The sequence below is a fragment of the Lathyrus oleraceus genome, chromosome 4 (genome assembly GCF_024323335.1).
Source record: "Lathyrus oleraceus cultivar Zhongwan6 chromosome 4, CAAS_Psat_ZW6_1.0, whole genome shotgun sequence".
NCBI classification, from domain to species: Eukaryota; Viridiplantae; Streptophyta; class Magnoliopsida; order Fabales; family Fabaceae; genus Lathyrus; species Lathyrus oleraceus.
This window is the reverse complement of record NC_066582.1, coordinates 134558180-134578184: the sequence shown is the minus strand read 5'-3', so window position 1 is coordinate 134578184 and position 20005 is coordinate 134558180. Positions and strand designations below refer to the sequence as shown.

Below are 20005 nucleotides of genomic sequence, written 5' to 3'. Positions count from 1 at the left end.
TGAAGCTAAAGTTAAGGATGACACTGAAGAAGCAGCACGCATTGCTGCAGAAGAAGCTGCTAAGTCAAATGAATTTGTTCTGACTCGAGGTGAGTCATCGACATTTGACATCGCTCCGTTGGTGCTCCAGACTCTGGAAGAACTTCAGAAGGAAAAACAACTTGTGAGAGCCAGACTCGACAAGCAAGATTCAGTTAACTCCAACATCCAGAATCTTCTCACCCAGCTGCTTCAGAGGATGCCTCCTCCTCCAAACCCTTAGGCACCTTAGGATTTATGTTCTGTGTTTTCTTTTAAGTGTTTTAGCCCCTATGGTTTTACTTCTTTGTACTTCTCTTAGATTATCTAAATGAACTTTTGTTTGGCACTATATATTTTTCTTTGTTATGTCTTTTTGAGTCTGACAAAAAGAGGGACAAATAAATAAATAGTCTTCTGATGAAATTAATATATGATTCTCATAATGCACTGCTTATATCCTAAAACTCTAAATATATTGCATAGTCTGAAGTTTTGTCATCATCAAAAAGGGGGAGATTGTTAGAACAAGATTTTCGTTCTACAATTTATCTCTAAGTTTTGATGATAACAAATAGTGAAACATTTTGGTACCCTAATAAAATTCTCCAAGTGCGCAGGACTCTAACGAAAAATGAATCTGATGAAATAACGTCTGAAGTCACACAAAGTCCAGAACAACTGACTCAGAGTTAAAGATATGTCAAGAACTTCTGAAGAAGACACAATAGACAACTATCTGAAGAATACAAGATCTGAGAAAAGAATCTGAATTCCACGCACTCTAAATCACGCTAAACAGATCAAAATCAATAACTTAACAAAGAAGTATTCCAAATATGGTATGAACCTCTATATGAATAATATTGAATACTCTCCAAACCTGCTATGGAAAGGACAATAAAATAAATATCTTTAAGTCCCGTAATTGGAAAGATATCAGCATCAATGCTCCATTCAACGGTATCATCTCCAAGCACTATAAAAAGGCCCAACTATCATCATACCAAGATACGAAGCTACTACACAAGAATTCTGCACATCAAAATCAAGTCATACACTAAATTCTTGTTTTACGTTATCACATGATTTGTGCTCTAAGTGTGATCATTGATCATTGTTCTTACTGTGTTCATATTGCTTATCTAGAAGCACCAAACACTTTCTTGTAATTCTAAAATAGTTGTTATAAATTTCCTCAAGTGACTTGTGAAGTCTATAGACTTGAGAGGGCTAAGAGATCAGTGTACTCTTAGACGTTTGTTGTAATCTTTCTAGATTATTGGATTAAGTCCTTACTGAAGGCGAAATCACCTTGGCCTGGTGGACTGGAGTAGCTTTGATTTTCAATCGAACCAAGATAAACTTTTGTGTTGTTTGTTATTGTCTTTGTGTGTGTAACATTTCCAAAAGTTTTTATTGTCCGTGAAAATAATTCAAACCCCCATTTCTTATTTTTCTCTACCTTCACAAACGACAGTACAAAATAAACTTTATCCCTTAGTGTTTACATAAAACTGAGGTAATAACATTGAGAAATTACCTTGATGTTTACATAAAATTGAGGTAATAATATTGGGTGTGCCATCCAGTTCTGAAAAATAATAAAATTGTTGATGATGGGGATCGAACCCACGACCATTTAATTTCTAACCTCAGTTTTAGAATCGGCGAGGTGACAAGTGATTGCTTTTCATACCGCTCTTCGTTACCTCGGATGTGTAGTCGAGGTTAAATGCATTTCACGACCGATGTTAGATGTGTTATTTGTAGTAGTGCAAGCTTTATTCCTACATGCGCAAGAAGTTAAAACGTTTTCCGCTCGAATGTGAAAGAACAAATTTGTTAGAATCCGGATTATGTTATCCATTCTCACGCGATGCCAATGTTCACTTCTCCATGTTATGGGTAGTAAGCAATGTTTTCCGCTGGATTGGACAAAGAAGCTTTCGCTAAAATCGACCAACAAACAAACATTTTCTACCCATAACTATGTAGCCTTGAGTTCTCCTTCGCAGCCAGAGATACATTGGAGCAAGACTCACAATCTTGTTAAGCACATTAATAAAAACCTTTTTGTGACCCTTTTTCTTTTCCCTTTTTCACTTTTATTTTTTCGAAGAAAAAATTGACATAAGCTAACATTCAATCGATAGTTTCACTAAAAGGTTCTCGTTGAGTACAACGGACGTGGGGGGTGCTAATACCTTCCCCTTGCGTAATTGACTCCCGAAACCCAATATGATTATGACGACCATATTTTTTTTAAAGGTTTTATCGATATTTTTTTATTCCTTCATTGGAATAAATAAAGTTTGATGGCGACTCTGATCGAACATATTTTCTGCGAGCATGTGATGCGCTTTGTGAAGGATATATTTTTCAAGGTACGACAATCATCTACAACAGTTACAAAATATTTGCGACGAAACATGGATGAAGTGGAGTATGGGCCCCAAATATCCATGTGGATCAATTCAATGCAATTAGAATAATAATTATGACTATGAGAAAAAGGTAAAATCTTATGTTCAACAGAAATACAAGAATCACATGGAGTAATATGTTTAGCAAAACCATTTAAAGGGAAATGTTTATGAGTGGCAGTAATATGTGCAGGGTGCCCAAGGCGATAATGCTAAAGATTACAATGGTTAAGAGTAGTGAACTAGAATTATTAAGGGAACTAGTCATAAAGGTATCAATTTGACGAGGGAAGCTAAGATAGTGCAAGCCTCGGTGAAGATTAGTTGCACCAGTTGTCTTCATAGTAAGGTTGTATAGTGCAATAATTGAAGTTAAATTTAATATTGAAATTTAGGAATCTAGTTAACATAGGGATAGATATAAGGTTGGTGAAGAACTTAAGTATGTAATGGGGTAAAAGTCATTGTTGAAATTTATGGTATCAGATTAGTTAGTAGTAATGGTTCCATCATTAGGAAATTTAATAGTTATAGTGGGTATGCTAACAAAAGTTTATAAAAAAGGAACGACAATGGCACAAAAAGTCTATGGCCCCATTGTCGAATATCCAGGTGTTATTTCTATCTGAAAAAAACACAGTATTGAAAATACTTGAAGAATTGTTTACAATGCTTTGAAATGTTGAATGTTGACCGAACTTGAAGGCAAAGCTATTTTAAGGAAGTAAGTAAAGATTTATGTTGATCAGCAATGAAAAAAGAGGTGTTTGTGATAGGTGGTTGATCTTCCAAGTCTTGATGTTGAACTCCTTTCAAGTTGTCTGAGAGAGAGTGGTAGCTTGATTGATGTTGGGTTTCTTGAGATAGAGAGGCAATCCATGCTTTTTAAAAAGAAAGCTACAATTGTATGCCCATTTCACCACGGTTAATTGAAGAATCCGGGTGACATCTTGAAAATCAAATACCATTTTTTTTTTAAAATTAAAACTAGTTTGCATATTACCACGATTGGATAAAGTAATTGTGGTAAAATTTCATAAAGTTTATTGATTCGAATCTCACTTTTAACAATTTTGTGATTTCTTTAAAATTACAGTAATATTTTTATTTTTTATTTATTTTTAAATTAAATATGAGTCAGATTTCACTACGATTGAATATTGCAATTGTGATGATACGTTTTACCTTTTTTATAGGCGCTATTTTTTTTTTAAAATTAAAAATAATCCACATGTTTATATTTTATGAGACTTTTAGTAATTTTTTTTTTGATTTTATAGTTAACTTAGTATGTAATATATTTAAATTGTTTTCAATTTATAGATATGTGGAACGACATAATATGTTAAGTGGAATTAGAAATAAAAAGTCTCAATTTTATACGTTTTGGTTGACATTACATGTTTGATTTTAAATTAATATAATGTTAACTTTATATATATATATATATATATATATATATATATATATATATATATATATATATATAAAATGGTTTATACCGCATGCATAAAAATTTGTTATTAAGTGATCTTCTTCAATTGTAATTGTAAGAACATGTGGGTAGAGGCATAAATTCTCAAGCTCGCCAAAATTTCTTTAGGTCTGTGTAGAACTGAGTGGTAGATCGATCTATTTGTTTAAGGCTAAAGTTATCTTCTTGAAAGTCAGAGATACATAAAACATCACCTTGACGGTAGCAATCACAAAGTTCCACCCAAATATGTGAATGTTGTCCATCCAAAGGACGTTTCGAGAAATTTCTCCTTCAATGGACTTGGTTACGCCATGACCATAATGTTGCATCTATCCCATGCAAGAGAAAGGCGATCAATTTCAGTAGAATGAGCTAGGGTTCCATCTGGGAATATTTTATTTTTCAAACGCATGGCTACAAAGATTGCTCTAAAATTGTTTAGAAGGGAGGAGACGATCGTTAGACCTGTGTTGTCGATAGAATGGAGTTAACCATACAAGTTTGGGGACAAGAAAAAGATAAGAACTTTGCAGGTTGGGAACGTTGACCAACTGATACTAACACAATAAATTATGAACATTAAAAACAACATTGATATATAATTTTCACAACCTTAACAAAAACATGTCTCTTTATTAAAAGCGGAAGAAAAAGAGAGTCACAACCTAAACATCACTAATGAGGGTACTTTATTGAAATAGGACTCCCAACAAGATGCTTTCCGTTGGTCCAAATCAACTTCCCAAATTCATAATCACTAACATATTTACTACCTGCCTTCAAAGTGAATGTAACCTTGAACTCTTTTTTCTCACCCTTATGTTTAAATCTTAATATCTCAGGCTCAACTGCGACTTGAAATTGTGGTGGAGCCTCGATCTTTGCTCTATACTCACTTGGGGGCCCGACATTGGTAACCGTCCGAGTAACACTAAAAGTCTTCCAAATTTTGTTAAAATCATAAATTGTGATGGATGGATAATTGAAGTCTTTTAAACTAAAAGATTTTGGACAAGTGTAAGGTTTTCCGTAGAACACTTTAAGTTGGTCACTGGTGTATTCACGACCACATAAGTAGTTCAAATAATCAGTAACATTCAGGTCATATACAAGTCCAGGATCCACTGCAAGATTAGGTCGAACATGCCCAGCACCATATGCAAAAGGAGTTGCCTTTTCAAGCGACGAATCCAATATTTGCACTCCGTTGTTGGTTTTTGTTGTTGCTGTAAAAAGTGAAAATGTTATAAATAAAACAGTATATGAAAATAAAATCAACGATCTTGTTGTAATTTGATTATTACCTGTGGTCATGATCGCTGACTTGATAGCAGCTGGACTCCAATCAGGATGAACAGATTTAACTAGTCCAACAAGTCCGGCAACATGTGGACATGACATTGAAGTGCCTGACATTGTAAGAAACGGAACTCTCCGCTTATCAGATGGTTGCTCCGTTGGAGATGTCCCTAGAGTATAGGCTGCAATTATGCTGACGCCTGGTGCAGTGATGTCTGGCTGAAGTACAAAAGAAAATTATACAATTATATTCACAATTTGTTGTAAGATAATCTAAATAATAATTGAATGCTATAATTATTGTTGCAAGTTTCGATAAACCTTAAGGATTGTTGCATCAAGGTTATTAGGACCTCTTGATGAAAATGAAGCTATAGTTGGAGTGTTCTTTACGCCCAATTGTGTTTTAACATTAGTAATGTAAGCCACAGGAGACCTACACAGTATATATGTATAAAATGTAAAATTCTTTCTGTGTGATTAATCAAAAGTGTAATATCAAAGACATGATGAGAAGAATTACTTTGTGCGATTGATGTAACTAAAAATGGCACTTCCATCTGCAAAGCCAACGTTTGTAGCGGGGAGCACATGAGGATCTGCTATAACTCCATTCCCTGAATCCTCGTCATTAACTAATATCATTCCAACAGCACCTACACGAGAAGCTTGCACGCCCTTGTCAACTCTAGCAGTGTCACCTCGAAGACATACCAATATTTTTCCTTTAACCTTTTTGGGGTCAAGAGATCCTTCTTTGCAAACAGAGCTACAAAAATTTAAATGGATTAGAATATATATCATTATTTGAAAATGTAAGTTTAAAGAAAAAGAGAATTCTTACGCAGAGTCGGGAGACACATTATCTAATTTGGCATCTACACCACTTATCAATGGATACAATCCACGAGATAAATCAACCTCGGACAGACTAGCTCCCTTGTATATTTTCTTGTTACCAAGAATGACATAGCTTGTGAAGTCTCTATCAACTGTGCTAGCAGCAACTGTGAAAGTCCATGGTTCCAAATTTGCTACAGATGAGGGTTGAGGTCCTGAATTTCCTCCCGAAACCAAAACAACGATGTTGTTAGCAATTGCATGGAAGGAACCTATGGAAATACCACTTTCCAAAAACTCTGATGGAAAATCTCCACCCAAGGAGACAGAAAGTACATCAACACCGTCCGCTATGGCAGCCTCAAAACCAGCCAAAATATCAACATCATAACATCCATCCCAGCAGACTTTATAGGCTGCAACTCTTGCTTTTGGTGATCCACCACTTGCGGTTCCATTTCCAAACCCAAACACATTGGCTCCAGCAACAAAATTACCTCCGGCAGTTGATAAAGTATGTGTTCCGTGGCCTTCAGTGTCGCGTGCGCTGTCCATTGTTACATTTGGCTTTCCTTTTGAAATATAGCCTTTTGCAAAATATCTTGCTCCAATAAGCTTCCTACAAATGTAATGAAAATTAAAACATTTCTGCTGCATTTCTGATACAGTAGCATTTACAACTAACTCAAATCACAATTATAGTATAACTTCAATCATGAAATGCTAGTTCAATTATCTAAAGAATAAGACCTGTTGCAATAAAATTTATCTGGATTTCCTTTGGCAACTTGACAAATTCCTTTCCATTTCTTTGGAATTGGCCCAAACCCTTCATCACTAAAACTCTTTGATTCTGGCCAAACACCTTTCAAATAGAAAAACATAAAGAAATTTAAATAAAATATTCAATAAATTAATAATATCATGAAAAAAATGTAAGTTATATTTCATTACCTGTGTCCAAATTTCCAATAATAATGTCTTCACCCAATGTTTTTTTCCATACTGAATCAGTAGGATATACACCTCCCCTCTCTAATCCAAGAAATTCCCATGACCGGGTTGTGTGTAATTCATATCTTTTATTCAAAAACAATGATACAACATTTGGATGTTCTGTATTCACCAAAAAAAAATTAATATATAGCACCAACTAAAATATTAAAATAAAACAACATTTTGGAATATGGAAGATAAATCCATGGATTAATATAACTACTTACTTGCAATCTCTTTTGCTTCATCTTCATCGAGCATTGCAGCAAAGCCATTAATATATTTATTGTAAGAGTAAATCATTGCTTCTTTTGCCTTCTCAGTACTGTGTATGAAAAAAATAAATTAACTATCATCATTTCATAATTAACATCACCAACTAATTCACTTAATTTTAGGGTTGTGTAGTTTCATACCTTCCAAGGTAAGATCCAAGTAAATCATAGTGAGAGTTTGTGACAATTTCAGAATCCAATAATGAAGGATTTGGACCAAAAGAATGTGATCCTAAGTATACAATATAGGACTGTGACAAAAAAAACACATGAATTATTGAATATTAGACCATACAGTTAAACACTAAAATATGAAGAAAAAAAATCAGATTAGTTAAGTGAAAATATTAAAAATTGAGAAAATCATGCCTGTTTAATTGCAAAGGTATGTTGCAGAAAAACAAAAAGAAGAAGTGATATTAACATGTGACAGATGGACGATGCCATTTTTTTTCAGTGATGCTCAAATGTCTGGTTTCACTAGCTTTTATAACCCAGTTTTGTGATTTTTTTTTCCAATGCACACTTATGTTAAATAAATAAATTTAATTTAATTTAGTTAATTTGGATTTTGTTTTGGAAATAAATCAGGTGTATTTATTTATAAACAAGAAAAACAAGGTAACATATCAAGGCAACATGCCTAATGTGTTGTTTTTATTCTCAGAAATGAAATAAAATCGTGTTATTTAAGAATACTCGTGTTTGAAAATTATTTTTAACTGAAGATATGTAATCCACAAATTATATATATTTATATTTTCGGAAAGTTGCCTGGCAAACATTTATGAAATACCTTTTATGGTATTTTTTTTGGGTAATATTATAGCAATTAAGAATTTTCTTTTTAAAATATTAAATTTAATCAATAGCCTTTAAAGAGAAATATAACAAATTATGTTGACCATTGAATTGAATGAATTTGGACAGATATGTTGTCAAGGAAATAACTAAAAAGAAAATTTTAATAATAATTAACAGTTAATAGAAATGATTATTTAAATAAGAATGAGTAATAAAGAATAAGAGGGTCCGACTCGTGGTGCGGTTAAAATCGAATTTGGATCAAAAACTCATCTGAATCAAATATAAATTTTAAATATAAATTTATTCACATTTAGATTAGGTTTTGGAGGATAATTAGAAAAATTCAAACCTGATACAATTTCATGCAATTTAATTTGTATCAACTTTTTGATAACTAATTTGCAAATTATATTTTTTTATTAATATTATTAAATACTATAAAATAATATTTTTGACGTGATATATTACCTATAATATATTAAAAAGTAGTATTTCAAAAGAAGAAGGATCGATTATGATTAAAACAAATGAAATAATAAAAATAAATGAATTAAAATAAATAATATTAAAAAGAAGTATTAATGAACAATAATTTAACGCAATATATCATATTAATAATAGATAAATAAATATTGAAATATATATATGCAATTTGATTTTGAAAAATCAATTAAAAATCTTATATTTTCATAAAATGACATTCAAATGCATCTCTAATAATCTTAGTTTTTGGGAGCTTTCAATTTTTTTAGATCAGTTTGTGACTTTTATTTTGATCGGTTTGAATTTGAACACCACTAATGAAGAGTTAATAAAATAATGGTAAGGCTAACATGAAGGATTTTGGATGCGACTCCTAAATCCTTCATATCGAACTCCTTATTGAGTTCAACCTTCACCTTCATTACATCCTCGACATTGTTTCTTGCTATGAGAATATCATCCACATAAAAGCAACAAAATAACAAATGAATTTCTAGGTCGAAATATGAAGTAAACACAGTGATTGAACTGACTTCTAATGAAACGTGTGTCATGAACTTGTTGAATCTCTTATTCCATTGTCTCATTAGGATTGCACACATAATCTTCCTTTCCCTTTTTTGCATTCCCTTCAGGTTGTCTCATTAGGATTTTTTCATATAGATCTCCATACAAGAAAGCAGTTTTCACATCCATTTGTTCTAGTTATAGGTCGAACTGTGCCACCATGGCACGTAACATTCAAATGGACATGTGCTTCTCAACATGAGAGAAAACATCATTGAAATTGACACCTTCTTTCTGAGTGAAACCCCTTACGACCAATCTATCCCTATATCTCATCAACGTCACTCCTTCGATTCCTTCCTCAACTTTGAAAATCCACTTACAGATGACTAACTTGGCTCCAACAGGTTTCTTGATCAATTCCCAAGTGTGGTTATCATAAAGAGACTCCATCTCATCATCCATGACCTTCAGCTATTCAGCCTTATTTTGACTCCTCATAACTTCCTTACAACCTCTAGGTTCTTCACCTAGAACCTCACTTGCAGAGATTAAGGTAAAGTTATGAGATATGCATACCCAAGTCTTTGAGGTGGCTTAATGACTCTTCTCGGCCTATCTTTTGCCAATAGGTAGTCATTGGCAATTTCCTCAACTTCCTCAGTATCTTCAGCATCTTGTGCTTCTTCTTTGACTTGATCTGGGATACGCAATTTAGCATCAACATGCTCCACCTCAACAGGAATCTCTTCATGTTCCATCTCTTATTCAAATATCTATGCACTTCGACTAGCACCATCAGTTTTCTTGAAAGCCATCGCAACTTCATTGAAAAGTACATCTCAACCGCTGATACACCTCTTGTGACCTGGCTCTTGGAACCATAGCCTATAAGCTTTGACTCCTTCAGGGTATCCCATGAACATGCATCTCAGAGCTCTAGGTTTGACCTTGTCTTTCCTAATGTGAGCATAGGCTATGCATTCAAATACTCTAAGTTTGTTGAGATCCGGTGGGTGTCACAACCAAACTTCTTTAGGTGTTTTCATATCTAACGCAATCGAAGGACATTTGTTTATCAAATATGTTATTGTCAAAATAACCTCTACCCAAAATACCTTCTTTAACCCAGCACTAGCAGCATGCATCTAACTCTTTCCAAAATGGTTCAATTAAACCTTTCAGCCAAACCATTTTGTTAGGGAGTACATGCAGTAGTTCTATGCCTTGGAATACCAGAGGCTGCACAAAAATTGTCGAACACCTCATTACAAAATTCAAGGTCATTGTCGATTCTCATCCTCTTGACCTTTCTGCCAGTCTGTTTTTCGACCAGAGTCTTCCAACTTTTAAAGTTCTCAAAAGTTTCATCCTTAGTCTTCTCGATGGATACCCATAACTTTTTGAAATAATCATCAACTATGGATAGAAAATACCTTGCTTCTGAATGTGATGGACACCTTGCATCCCCCAAAAGATTAACATGGATGTAATCAATGGATTCATGTGCTATTTGTTTTCCTTTATTGAACTTCATTCTGCAAGATTTTCCAAGTACATAGAGTTCACAAAACTTCAGCTTTTCGAATTTGTCTCCACCAAGTAGATTTTGTTTCCCCACTTCGACCAAACCCTTTTCACTGACATGGCCCAATATCATGTGCCAAAGTTATGTCTTCAACAAAGTTTTCATGGATGCAACATCTGCAAAACTACTAACAACTTCAGCCTCAAGGGTGTACAAGCATTGTTTCTTCACGCCTCTTAAGACTTCCTTCGACCCCTTCATGAATTTTAGAATACTTTTCTCTCCTTGAAAACATATCCTTTCTTGTCGAATTCACCAAGAGGAATCAAGTTTCTATTCAAATCAGGTACATACCTGGCAACAGTCAATAACCTTATTGACTCATCATTGAGCTTTAATCTTACAGATCCAACACCTGCAATCTTATAAGCTTTATTATTTCCAAGCAATACATATCCACCATCTTGATCACGTCGTTCCTCGAACCAGTCTTTGTTTGGAGTCATGTGCCAAGTGAAACCTGAATCAATAATCCACTTTTTAGTTGTGTCGCCGCTTGAAACCACAAGAACATCAGATGAGTCAAAATCATCTTAAACAATGATTGTGCTTCCATTATCCTTACCTTCATGATCTTTCAGGAATTCAGGGCATACTTTTCTTGTATGAGTGTCCTTCTTATAGTGATAACATCGAATGCCAGATACATCACCACTATAAGACTTTTGCTAACTTTTACCCTTCTTCTTGTTGAACTTGCCATCTCTCTTTGTGAATTTCTCCTTAATCGACAAGCCTTCACCAGTCGAAGATGGCTTGTGCTCCTTTTGTTCGTTCAAATCATTAGAATACAAGGTTGATTGAACTTCTTCAAAGTTCAAAGACTATCTTCCGTACAAGAGAGTTTATTTAAAGTGAGCATGTGATATATGCAAAGCACACAACAACAACGCTTGATTTTCATCCTCGATCTTGACATCGATATTTTCAAGATCAAGAATCAGCTTGTTCATCTTATCCAACTGCTTAGCCAGAACTTTGTCTTCACTCATCTTGAATGAATATAGAGCTTGCTTCAAGTAGACGCGATTGATCAACGATTTGATCATGTACAAGCTTTTGAGTTTCACCCATAACACCGACGATGTCGTCTCATTCAAAACTTGTCAAAGAATCTTATCTGTTAGACTATGGCACGGATCTAGAAGGGGGGGGGGGGTTGAATAGATCCCAATTAAAAAATAAGTCGGCGCTACCAATTTAAAATTGGTTTTGAAATTTTGTTTTTAAGTGCGGAAGCGGCTGAGGAAAATATAGTCTAAAACGAACTGTTATTGGAAAACCGGATATGCGTCAAGCCTATGGATTAGTGACAATGTGGAATAAGAATCACTACACTAGTCACACAATCAATGATTTGTTTCACTTACTAGGATTCCTAGTTCCAATGATTCAAATAACAAATCAAACTAGATACGCACTTAAGATAATTTTGGTTTAGGCAAATTATCAAACATTTGGTGTGTGAAAACACTCCAAGTGATATTTGTGTTGAGTAAGTGTTAGATGCCCAAAAGTGCTTATTTGAGCTATCATATGTGGGCATCTTTCACTCTATTTCCCTGCTAAAATTGTCAAAATCACCTTGGTTTTTGATGAAATGCATTACATTGATAAACACGCTTGGTGCCTTTGATTTGTGTGTTATTGTGCAGAAAGAAGGCATGAAATAATTGAAATTGAAGACACAAGAAAGTTGGCAAAGGAACCAAAGCAAACAAGCATTCATCAGCCTGCTCGCTAGGCGAGGGCTGTGGCGAAGCACTGGTTCGCTAGGCGAGCGCCAAGCGAAAAGCTCCAGTAAATTGTCAATAAATTCGCCAGGCGAGCTGACAGCGAAGGTGGTAGCGAGTTCGTTCTGTTTTGGTGAAAAGCGCAGCCAGCACTCACTCGCTAGGCGAAGCTCTAGCGAGTCCCCAGCGAGCATTCCAGTAGCAAAACCTCTCAACCTCGCTGGGGCGAAGGTTGAAGCGTGTCCTTCGCTAGGCGAAGGTATGTTCGCTAGGCGAACATGACAGTTCAGCAGACCCTGTTTCTCTGGGCGCAGGTGCCTTATGTGCCCATATTAGACCCTCGCTAGGCGAGCCATTCTGCTCGCCTAGCGAGCATGACAGCCCAGCAGAGGTCTATAAGTAGCAGGTGCCACTTTTGAGCACCAGACCTCATTTTTACCAACTTTTTCCACTTTTGTACTTTGGAGAGATATTTTACAGCATTGTTCTAGGGGATCTTTTATGCCCTAATTTTCATTTCTCTTCATCTTAGAACCATCTTCTACAAAAAGAAGGTGGATTCCCATCCAACTTCGATTATCCGACTTGGATGTTGATCAACCTTCTTTCCTTACTTGCCGACCAAGCTACCATGAAAATGAGTAACTAAGTCATCCATTTGTCAAGGTTAGATGTAGGTGATTACTAGCTTTGTGTGTAAATGTAAGGATCCTCATATGTAAACTCTTTAATGGTAAATATATGATGAAAACTTTGTTTCTATTTAAAACTCTTTGTGTTGGTTTATGATCGAGAGATGTTTACCGACTCTTGACCTAGGTTTTCATCCAAACTTGTTTGTTAGCTAGAGATAGTAATGAATGATTTTGTTCACCATAAGGTTGAACCAAAAAGTTGTCATTTTGATAGATTGTGTTCGAGAGAAACAATGGATCAAAATGGCAAAACTCACAATGTGTGTTCGAGAGAAACATATTGAGAGGACTTTGTGAAATGATTTATCATCTAAAGGAGTTTATAAGATTGTTGACCGAGCAAATACATGCAAAGTGATCATTGAAACCTAACTTTGGCAATATTTCTCATTTATTCAAACAAAAACTTTTACCGCAATTTATTACTTTTTATGCAAGATAACTTGATTAAAACCAAAACCCTATTGTTACATTGAGCTAAGATTAATACAACCATCGAACGGCGGTGATATCTTACAATCCCTGTGGATACGATAACAAAAACCCGACACGAAAAATACTTTCAACAAAATGGCGCCGTTGCCGGGGATTGTAAATTGATATTGCGAGCATCGCAATGGTTGTTTAAGTTTTAGCTTGTTAATTTTTGACTTGTGCTTGTAATTTGTTTGGTTTAGTGTGCAGCTTACGTTTTATGCGAGGGAAAATCCCTGTGGACGAACTTCTTTTTGATCCTGAGATCGAGAGAACCACAAGGAGGCTCAATAGCAAAACGAGACGTAGGAGGCAACAGGATAGACAACGCCAAGAGCAAGGAGAAAGTTCTTCAACCACAAATCCACCACCATTCATACCAAACATGGAGCCACAACCACCACCACCTATTTCTACTCCATGCATCAATAGTCCAAGGAACACCGCTCAGTTTGCCAACCACACCGGAAGGCAAGCTGAGATGAAAATGGGAACTCTAAATCTATTATATGGAAGTCCATTCACCGGAATGGACCATGAAGACCCATTTGCTTTTCTCACAAAATTTTATGAGATAGCATTGGCTGCCGGAGTGGATCAGGCTCAGGAGCTTCCGTTGTTCAGACGATTATTTCCCCACGCTTTGCTCGGTAAAGCAAAGGATTGGTACCTAGATCAAACACCAGCCGTAATGACAGACTGGAACGTGTTAGAAGAGAAATTCATCGAAAGATTCTTCTCCCATAACCGGTTCATGGAATCCAAGACGGCCATCTCGGTGTTTTCACAAGGAACCAGTGAATCTTTGAATGAAGCGTGGGAAAGATTCAAGTCCATGCTTCGGAAATGTAAAGGGCATGGATTTGATGAAATGACTCAAATCCATATCTTCAGAAATGGACTTCAACCAAACTGCAAAACGTTGTTGGATGCTACCTCGGGTGGCTCTTTATTGTCAAAAAGTGCCGAAGAAGCCACGAACATTATAAATCGAATGACTTTGAATGATCTTCAGAGTCAAAGTCGAGGAAATTCTTTGAAGAAGGCGGGAGTGCTTGAGCTAGGGACGAACGATGCCATCCTTGCCCAAAACAAGCTCATCTCACAACAAGTGGAACTCTTAACGCAACAAATCAAAGAGTTAAGAGAACCGTCAAAAGCTAAACAAATAGCTTGTTGTGAACTTTGTAAAGGTGAACATGATACCGGATTTTGTCCACCTCCCGGTTTTGACGAAGTAAACTACATGGCCAATCAACGGGACTATCAACCGAGACAACAACAACAACAACAACAACAACCTTATCAACCGCACCCTCAAAATCAACAACAACAATTCCAAGGGAACCAAGGGTTCCAACCTAGAAGCAACTATTATCATAACCAAGGTTATGGAGGTGGTTCTTCTAGCCGTCAAAACCCTCCCCAAAATCCTTATCAACCTCAACCTCAACAACCGCCGGTCGTAACTTCTAAATTGGAAGAGACATTGACGCAATTCATGCAAATGTCAATGGCTAACCAAAAGAGCAATGACGCGGCCATAAAAAATCTCGAGACTCAAGTTGGGCAACTTGCTAAGCAACTCGCGGAACAACAAACCGGTCCTTCCTTTTCGGCAAACACGCAAATAAATCCTAATGCACATTGTAAGGCGATTATGACGAGAAGTGGGAGGGAGTTGGGTAGTGAGAATAAAAAAAGAGTTGAGAGTGAACAAAGAGAGAAAGAGAAAGAAATTGAGGAGGAAATAGTGGAGGAAAATGTTGATGGTGAAGTAGGAGTGTGGAGTGATGAGGAAGAAGTTGAAAAGAATAAAAATAATGGTGAAGTTGAAAAAGAGAAAGGTGTGGAGATGGAAAAAAATACAAGTGATGAGGTAATAAGGGAGGTAGTGAAAAAGCCTAGATGGAAAAGTGCTAGAGTTGCAAAGGGAAAGGAGGTAGTGAGCGCTACTTGTAACACCCCGATAATAATATGGTAATTATTTAAATTAAGTTAATAATATATTTATTAATTTAATTAGATAATTGGATTATTATTATTATTATTTTGGAATTATTGAATTATTATTATTATTGGGATAATAATATAAATTGGAAAATATATAAGTGTGAAATAAGGAAAAAGAGTCTCATTTGGAAAAGAAAGTTTTCACGTGAAACAGAGAACGATTGAGAAAGTGGAGAAAGGGCAAAGAGGCAGAGCAAGAGGAAGAAGGTTGAAGAAGGAAGAGCGGGAAGCTTAAAGATTCGCCGATTAACTCAGGTAAGGGGGGTTTATCGTCGTTTAATGGGTATTATGGGTTAGCATGTAATGGGTAGTGATAAACCGTTGAATTGACCCTAATGGGGATTGTCGAATGCTGAAAATTGTGATGGATATGTTGTGTAAAAAAAAAACTGAAATTGAACCTGTAATTGAGTGTGTTGTAATTTCCCTAACGTATAGCTTTTTACGGAATTGGAATCGGAGGTCCGGAAGTCCTCTAACGGCGGAAAATGCGGAGAATTCTGCATTCTGCTTTGTGTTAGCGCAGGAACTACTGTTTTGTCTGCGTTAACCGGTTAACCCAGGGTGTTAACCGGTTAACACTGTTATGAATTGAGAATTTGTGGTGTTTTGCCTGCGTTAACCGGTTAACCCAGGGCGTTAACCGGTTAACACTGTTAAGTTTTGGGCAGTAAGCGTGTTTTGCCTGCGTTAACCGGTTAACCCAGGGCGTTAACCGGTTAACGCTGTTGCAGAGTGGAAAAATTGTTAATTTAAATGTTGTGTGCCTAATTGGTGGTTGCCTATATCAGTGTGTGATATGGTAGGGATTATTTCCCGCTGTTTTGAGCAGTATAGGTATTAGTAGAGTGTGCTAATACTGTGTTTAATTATTTGACATGATATGATGTGTTGATGATGTATGATGATATGCATAATGCTGTGAATATATATATTATGCATGTATTTGTGAATGGACTGTTGTATGGCTTAGAGTGTGAGCATCTGTCCCTTGTGAATTGTTGTTGATGTTGCATTGCTAGATGATTAGCGTGCATGGAATAGCCTATGGGGCTGTAGCTAATTCCCATGGTGAGGAATTAGTGAGTGAATCATTGTGGATTTGTTGTTGATGTTTGCATGCTAGATGATTAGTGTGCATAGCATAGCCTTTGGGGCTGTAGCTAATTCCCATGGTGAGGAATTAGTGAGTGAGTCATTAGATCTCAAATGAGTGGGACTAGTGAGCTTAGTAGCCGTATCTGGATTTGATCGGTGAGCTTGAACTATATGTTCAAGAATAGTCGGTACCGCATGTGTGGAGTCTCATTGCATAAATTATGTATGGCGTATAATATGAATGGATGTATTCCAATATTATACGTGTGTGGTGTTGCTATTGAGTATGAATATGAGTTGTATTGGTGTTGAATATGATGTTTGAGTTGGTGTGCCGTTACTGAATGTACGAATACGATTAGGGTGATTAATGTGTTAAATTACTTAACATGACATTCTATTCTGTAATGCTTATTATATCGATTGAGGAACTCACCCTTACAACTATTTTTCAGGTAACGAGCAATGAGTTGAGTAGAAGCTAATACTTGGAGTCTAGTGTGGTCTCCTTAGTGGGTCATGCTCTGATAGATGTAACATCGGGATGGGATGTTTTGAATATTTTATTGATTGGTTGTAAACCATTTTACATGTAATATGTTACATGTTTTGAATGATAATTTGATTTCTATCCGCTGCGTATTATGCAACTGTTTTATTTGATAAATAAATGAGCATGACAGGCTACTTTGATGAATAGTGTGAAATGTTGTGTGACACCCTTGGATGCATAATTACTCTGATTTATATATGTTGTTATTTTAATTAAATATTTGGGGTATTTTAGAAGGGTGTTACATTAGTGGTATCAGAGCATAGTCGGTCGAGTCGAGTCGTAATTATTCTGTTTCCCTGTACGGGATAGGTGTTGTGTAACCCTATCAGTACTTATTGTTTGGCTTGTTGGGTTTTCAGAATAGAGATGGCTGGAAGAGGTAGAGACGATGCTGCGATTGCTGAGGCTCTGGGTATGCTAGCTGGAGTACTTGGAGGGAACCCGAATGATGTGGGAATGGGAGCTGCTCGTCAACTGAGTGAGTTCCAGAAGAACAATCCTCCAATGTTCAAGGGAGCATACGATCCAGATGGCGCTCAGAAGTGGTTGAAGGAGATAGAGAGAATCTTCCGAGTGACTGAGTGTGCCGATAACCAGAAGGTCAGGTTCGGTACGCATATGCTGTCAGAGGAAGCTGATGATTGGTGGGTTGCTACCCGCACTGAGTTGGAAACTGCTGGGAATGCCGAAATCACTTGGGCTGTGTTCAGAGAGAGATTCCTGAGGAAGTACTTTCCAGAAGATGTCAGAGGAAAGAAAGAGATAGAGTTCTTAGAGTTGAAGCAGGGTAACAAGTCTGTTACGGAGTATGCTGCTAAGTTCACAGAGCTGTCGAAGTATTACACTCCCTATAATGAGGCTGCTGGAGAATTTTCGAAATGTGTGAAGTTTGAGAACGGGTTGCGTCCCGAGATCAAACAGGCTATTGGATATCAACGGATCAGAGTGTTTTCTGACTTGGTGGACTGTTGCAGGATTTTTGAACAGGATTCCAAAGCCAGAGCTGAGAGCTATCAGCAAAGGGTTGGTAGGAAAGGCAAGAATCAGAATGATCGTGGAAAACCGTATGCAGCTGGCAAAGGTTTTCAGAAGCAGAGTGGGATGAAGAGGCCTAGTGGGGGAGACTCCAGTGCCCCTGCTAAGTGTTATAGATGTGGTCGGGCTGGACATCGTGTCCATGAGTGTACCAGTGCTGAGATGAAGTGTTTCAAGTGTGGCAAAGGTGGTCATTTGGCTGCAGAGTGCCGGTTGAAGACTGTAACTTGTTTCAACTGTGGAGAGGTGGGTCATATCAGTCCACAGTGTCCTAAGCCGAAGAAAGAGAATCAGTCAGGAGGCAAGGTCTTTGCCTTATCGGGTTCTGAGACTTCTGCAGATGATCGCTTGATCAGAGGTACGTGTTATATTAATGGCTTTCCTCTTGTAGCTATTATCGACACAGGTGCTACTCATTCCTTTATATCTTTGGATTGTGCTGTGAAACTTAAGTTAGAGATATCTGAGATGCATGGTAGTATGGTGATTGATACTCCTGCAAAGGGTTCAGTGACTACTACTTCAGTTTGTTTGAGTTGTCCTTTGAGTATTTTTGGTAGAGACTTTGGAATGGACCTTGTGTGTCTTCCACTAGTACAGGTTGAGGTTATCCTGGGTATGAACTGGTTGGTGTTTAACCGAGTTTCTATCAATTGTTTTGATAAGACTGTGATATTTCCTGAGGTTAAGGAAGGAAAGGATTTGTTTCTATCAGCGAGACAAGTGGATGAGGCAGTAGCAGATGGGGCAGAGTTGTTTATGCTGTTAGCGACTTTGGAGGCTAAAGATAAACTGGTGATTTGTGATCTAGCCGTGGTGTGTGATTTTCCTGATGTGTTTCCTGAAGAAGTGAATGAATTGCCGCCAGAGCGTGAAGTTGAGTTCTCGATTGATTTGGTACCTGGTACTAGACCGATATCGATGGCTCCGTACCGTATGTCTGCTGTTGAGTTAACTGAATTGAAGAGTCAGTTGGAAGATCTGTTGGATAAGAAATTTATTCGTCCGAGTGTGTCACCGTGGGGTGCACCAGTGTTATTGGTTAAGAAGAAAGAAGGTACTATGAGGTTGTGTGTGGACTACAGGCAATTGAATAAAGTGACGATCAAGAATCGGTATCCTTTGCCGAGGATTGATGATTTGATGGATCAATTGGTTGGTGCGAGTGTGTTCAGCAAGATAGATTTGAGATCTGGGTATCATCAGATACGTGTGAAAACTGAGGATATTCAGAAGACTGCTTTCAGAACAAGGTATGGACATTATGAGTATTCTGTAATGCCTTTTGGTGTGACTAATGCGCCTGGAGTATTTATGGAGTATATGAATAGGATTTTCCATCCGTACCTAGATAAGTTTGTTGTGGTGTTTATTGATGACATTTTGGTGTATTCGAAATCTGAAGAAGAGCATGCTGAGCATTTGAGAGTGGTTTTAGGAGTTCTCCGAGAAAAGAAGTTATTTGCTAAACTGTCTAAGTGTGAATTTTGGTTAGAGGAGGTTAGTTTTATTGGTCATGTGATTTCAAGAGGTGGTGTTGCTGTTGATCCTTCTAAGATAGAAGCGGTGTCTAAGTGGGAAGCTCCGAAGTCTGTTGCTGAGATTCGAAGTTTTCTTGGACTTGCAGGTTATTATAGGAAGTTCATTGAGGAATTTTCTAAGTTGGCGTTACCGTTGACGATGTT

General features: G+C 36.8%; 1 protein-coding gene across 1 annotated transcript; it reads right to left on the bottom strand.

Annotated features, from left to right (window-relative positions):
* Window positions 1–4534: 4534 nt before the first annotated feature.
* Window positions 4535–7862, bottom strand: LOC127074064 (subtilisin-like protease SBT5.4). Its single transcript, XM_051015332.1, has 10 exons — window positions 7701–7862; window positions 7473–7582; window positions 7284–7381; window positions 7015–7176; window positions 6811–6925; window positions 6065–6679; window positions 5744–5989; window positions 5542–5656; window positions 5226–5439; window positions 4535–5147 (listed from the first exon to the last, which is right to left on the bottom strand). The coding sequence occupies exons 1-10, from the start codon at window positions 7776–7778 to the stop codon at window positions 4597–4599; spliced, it is 2304 nt and encodes a 767-aa protein (XP_050871289.1). The 5' UTR covers window positions 7779–7862; the 3' UTR covers window positions 4535–4596.
* Window positions 7863–20005: the final 12143 nt, after the last annotated feature.

Excerpts from the sequence above, each read along its gene's own strand:
- LOC127074064 (XM_051015332.1), bottom strand. The coding sequence starts at position 7,778 with ATGGCATCGTCCATCTGTCACATGTTAATATCACTTCTTCTTTTTGTT. Across the intron at positions 7,583-7,700 it reads ATACCTTTGCAATTAAACAG|TCCTATATTGTATACTTAGG; the intron begins GCATGATTTTCT and ends TTTTTGTCACAG. Across the intron at positions 5,990-6,064 it reads AATGTGTCTCCCGACTCTGC|CTCTGTTTGCAAAGAAGGAT; the intron begins GTAAGAATTCTC and ends AAATTTTTGTAG.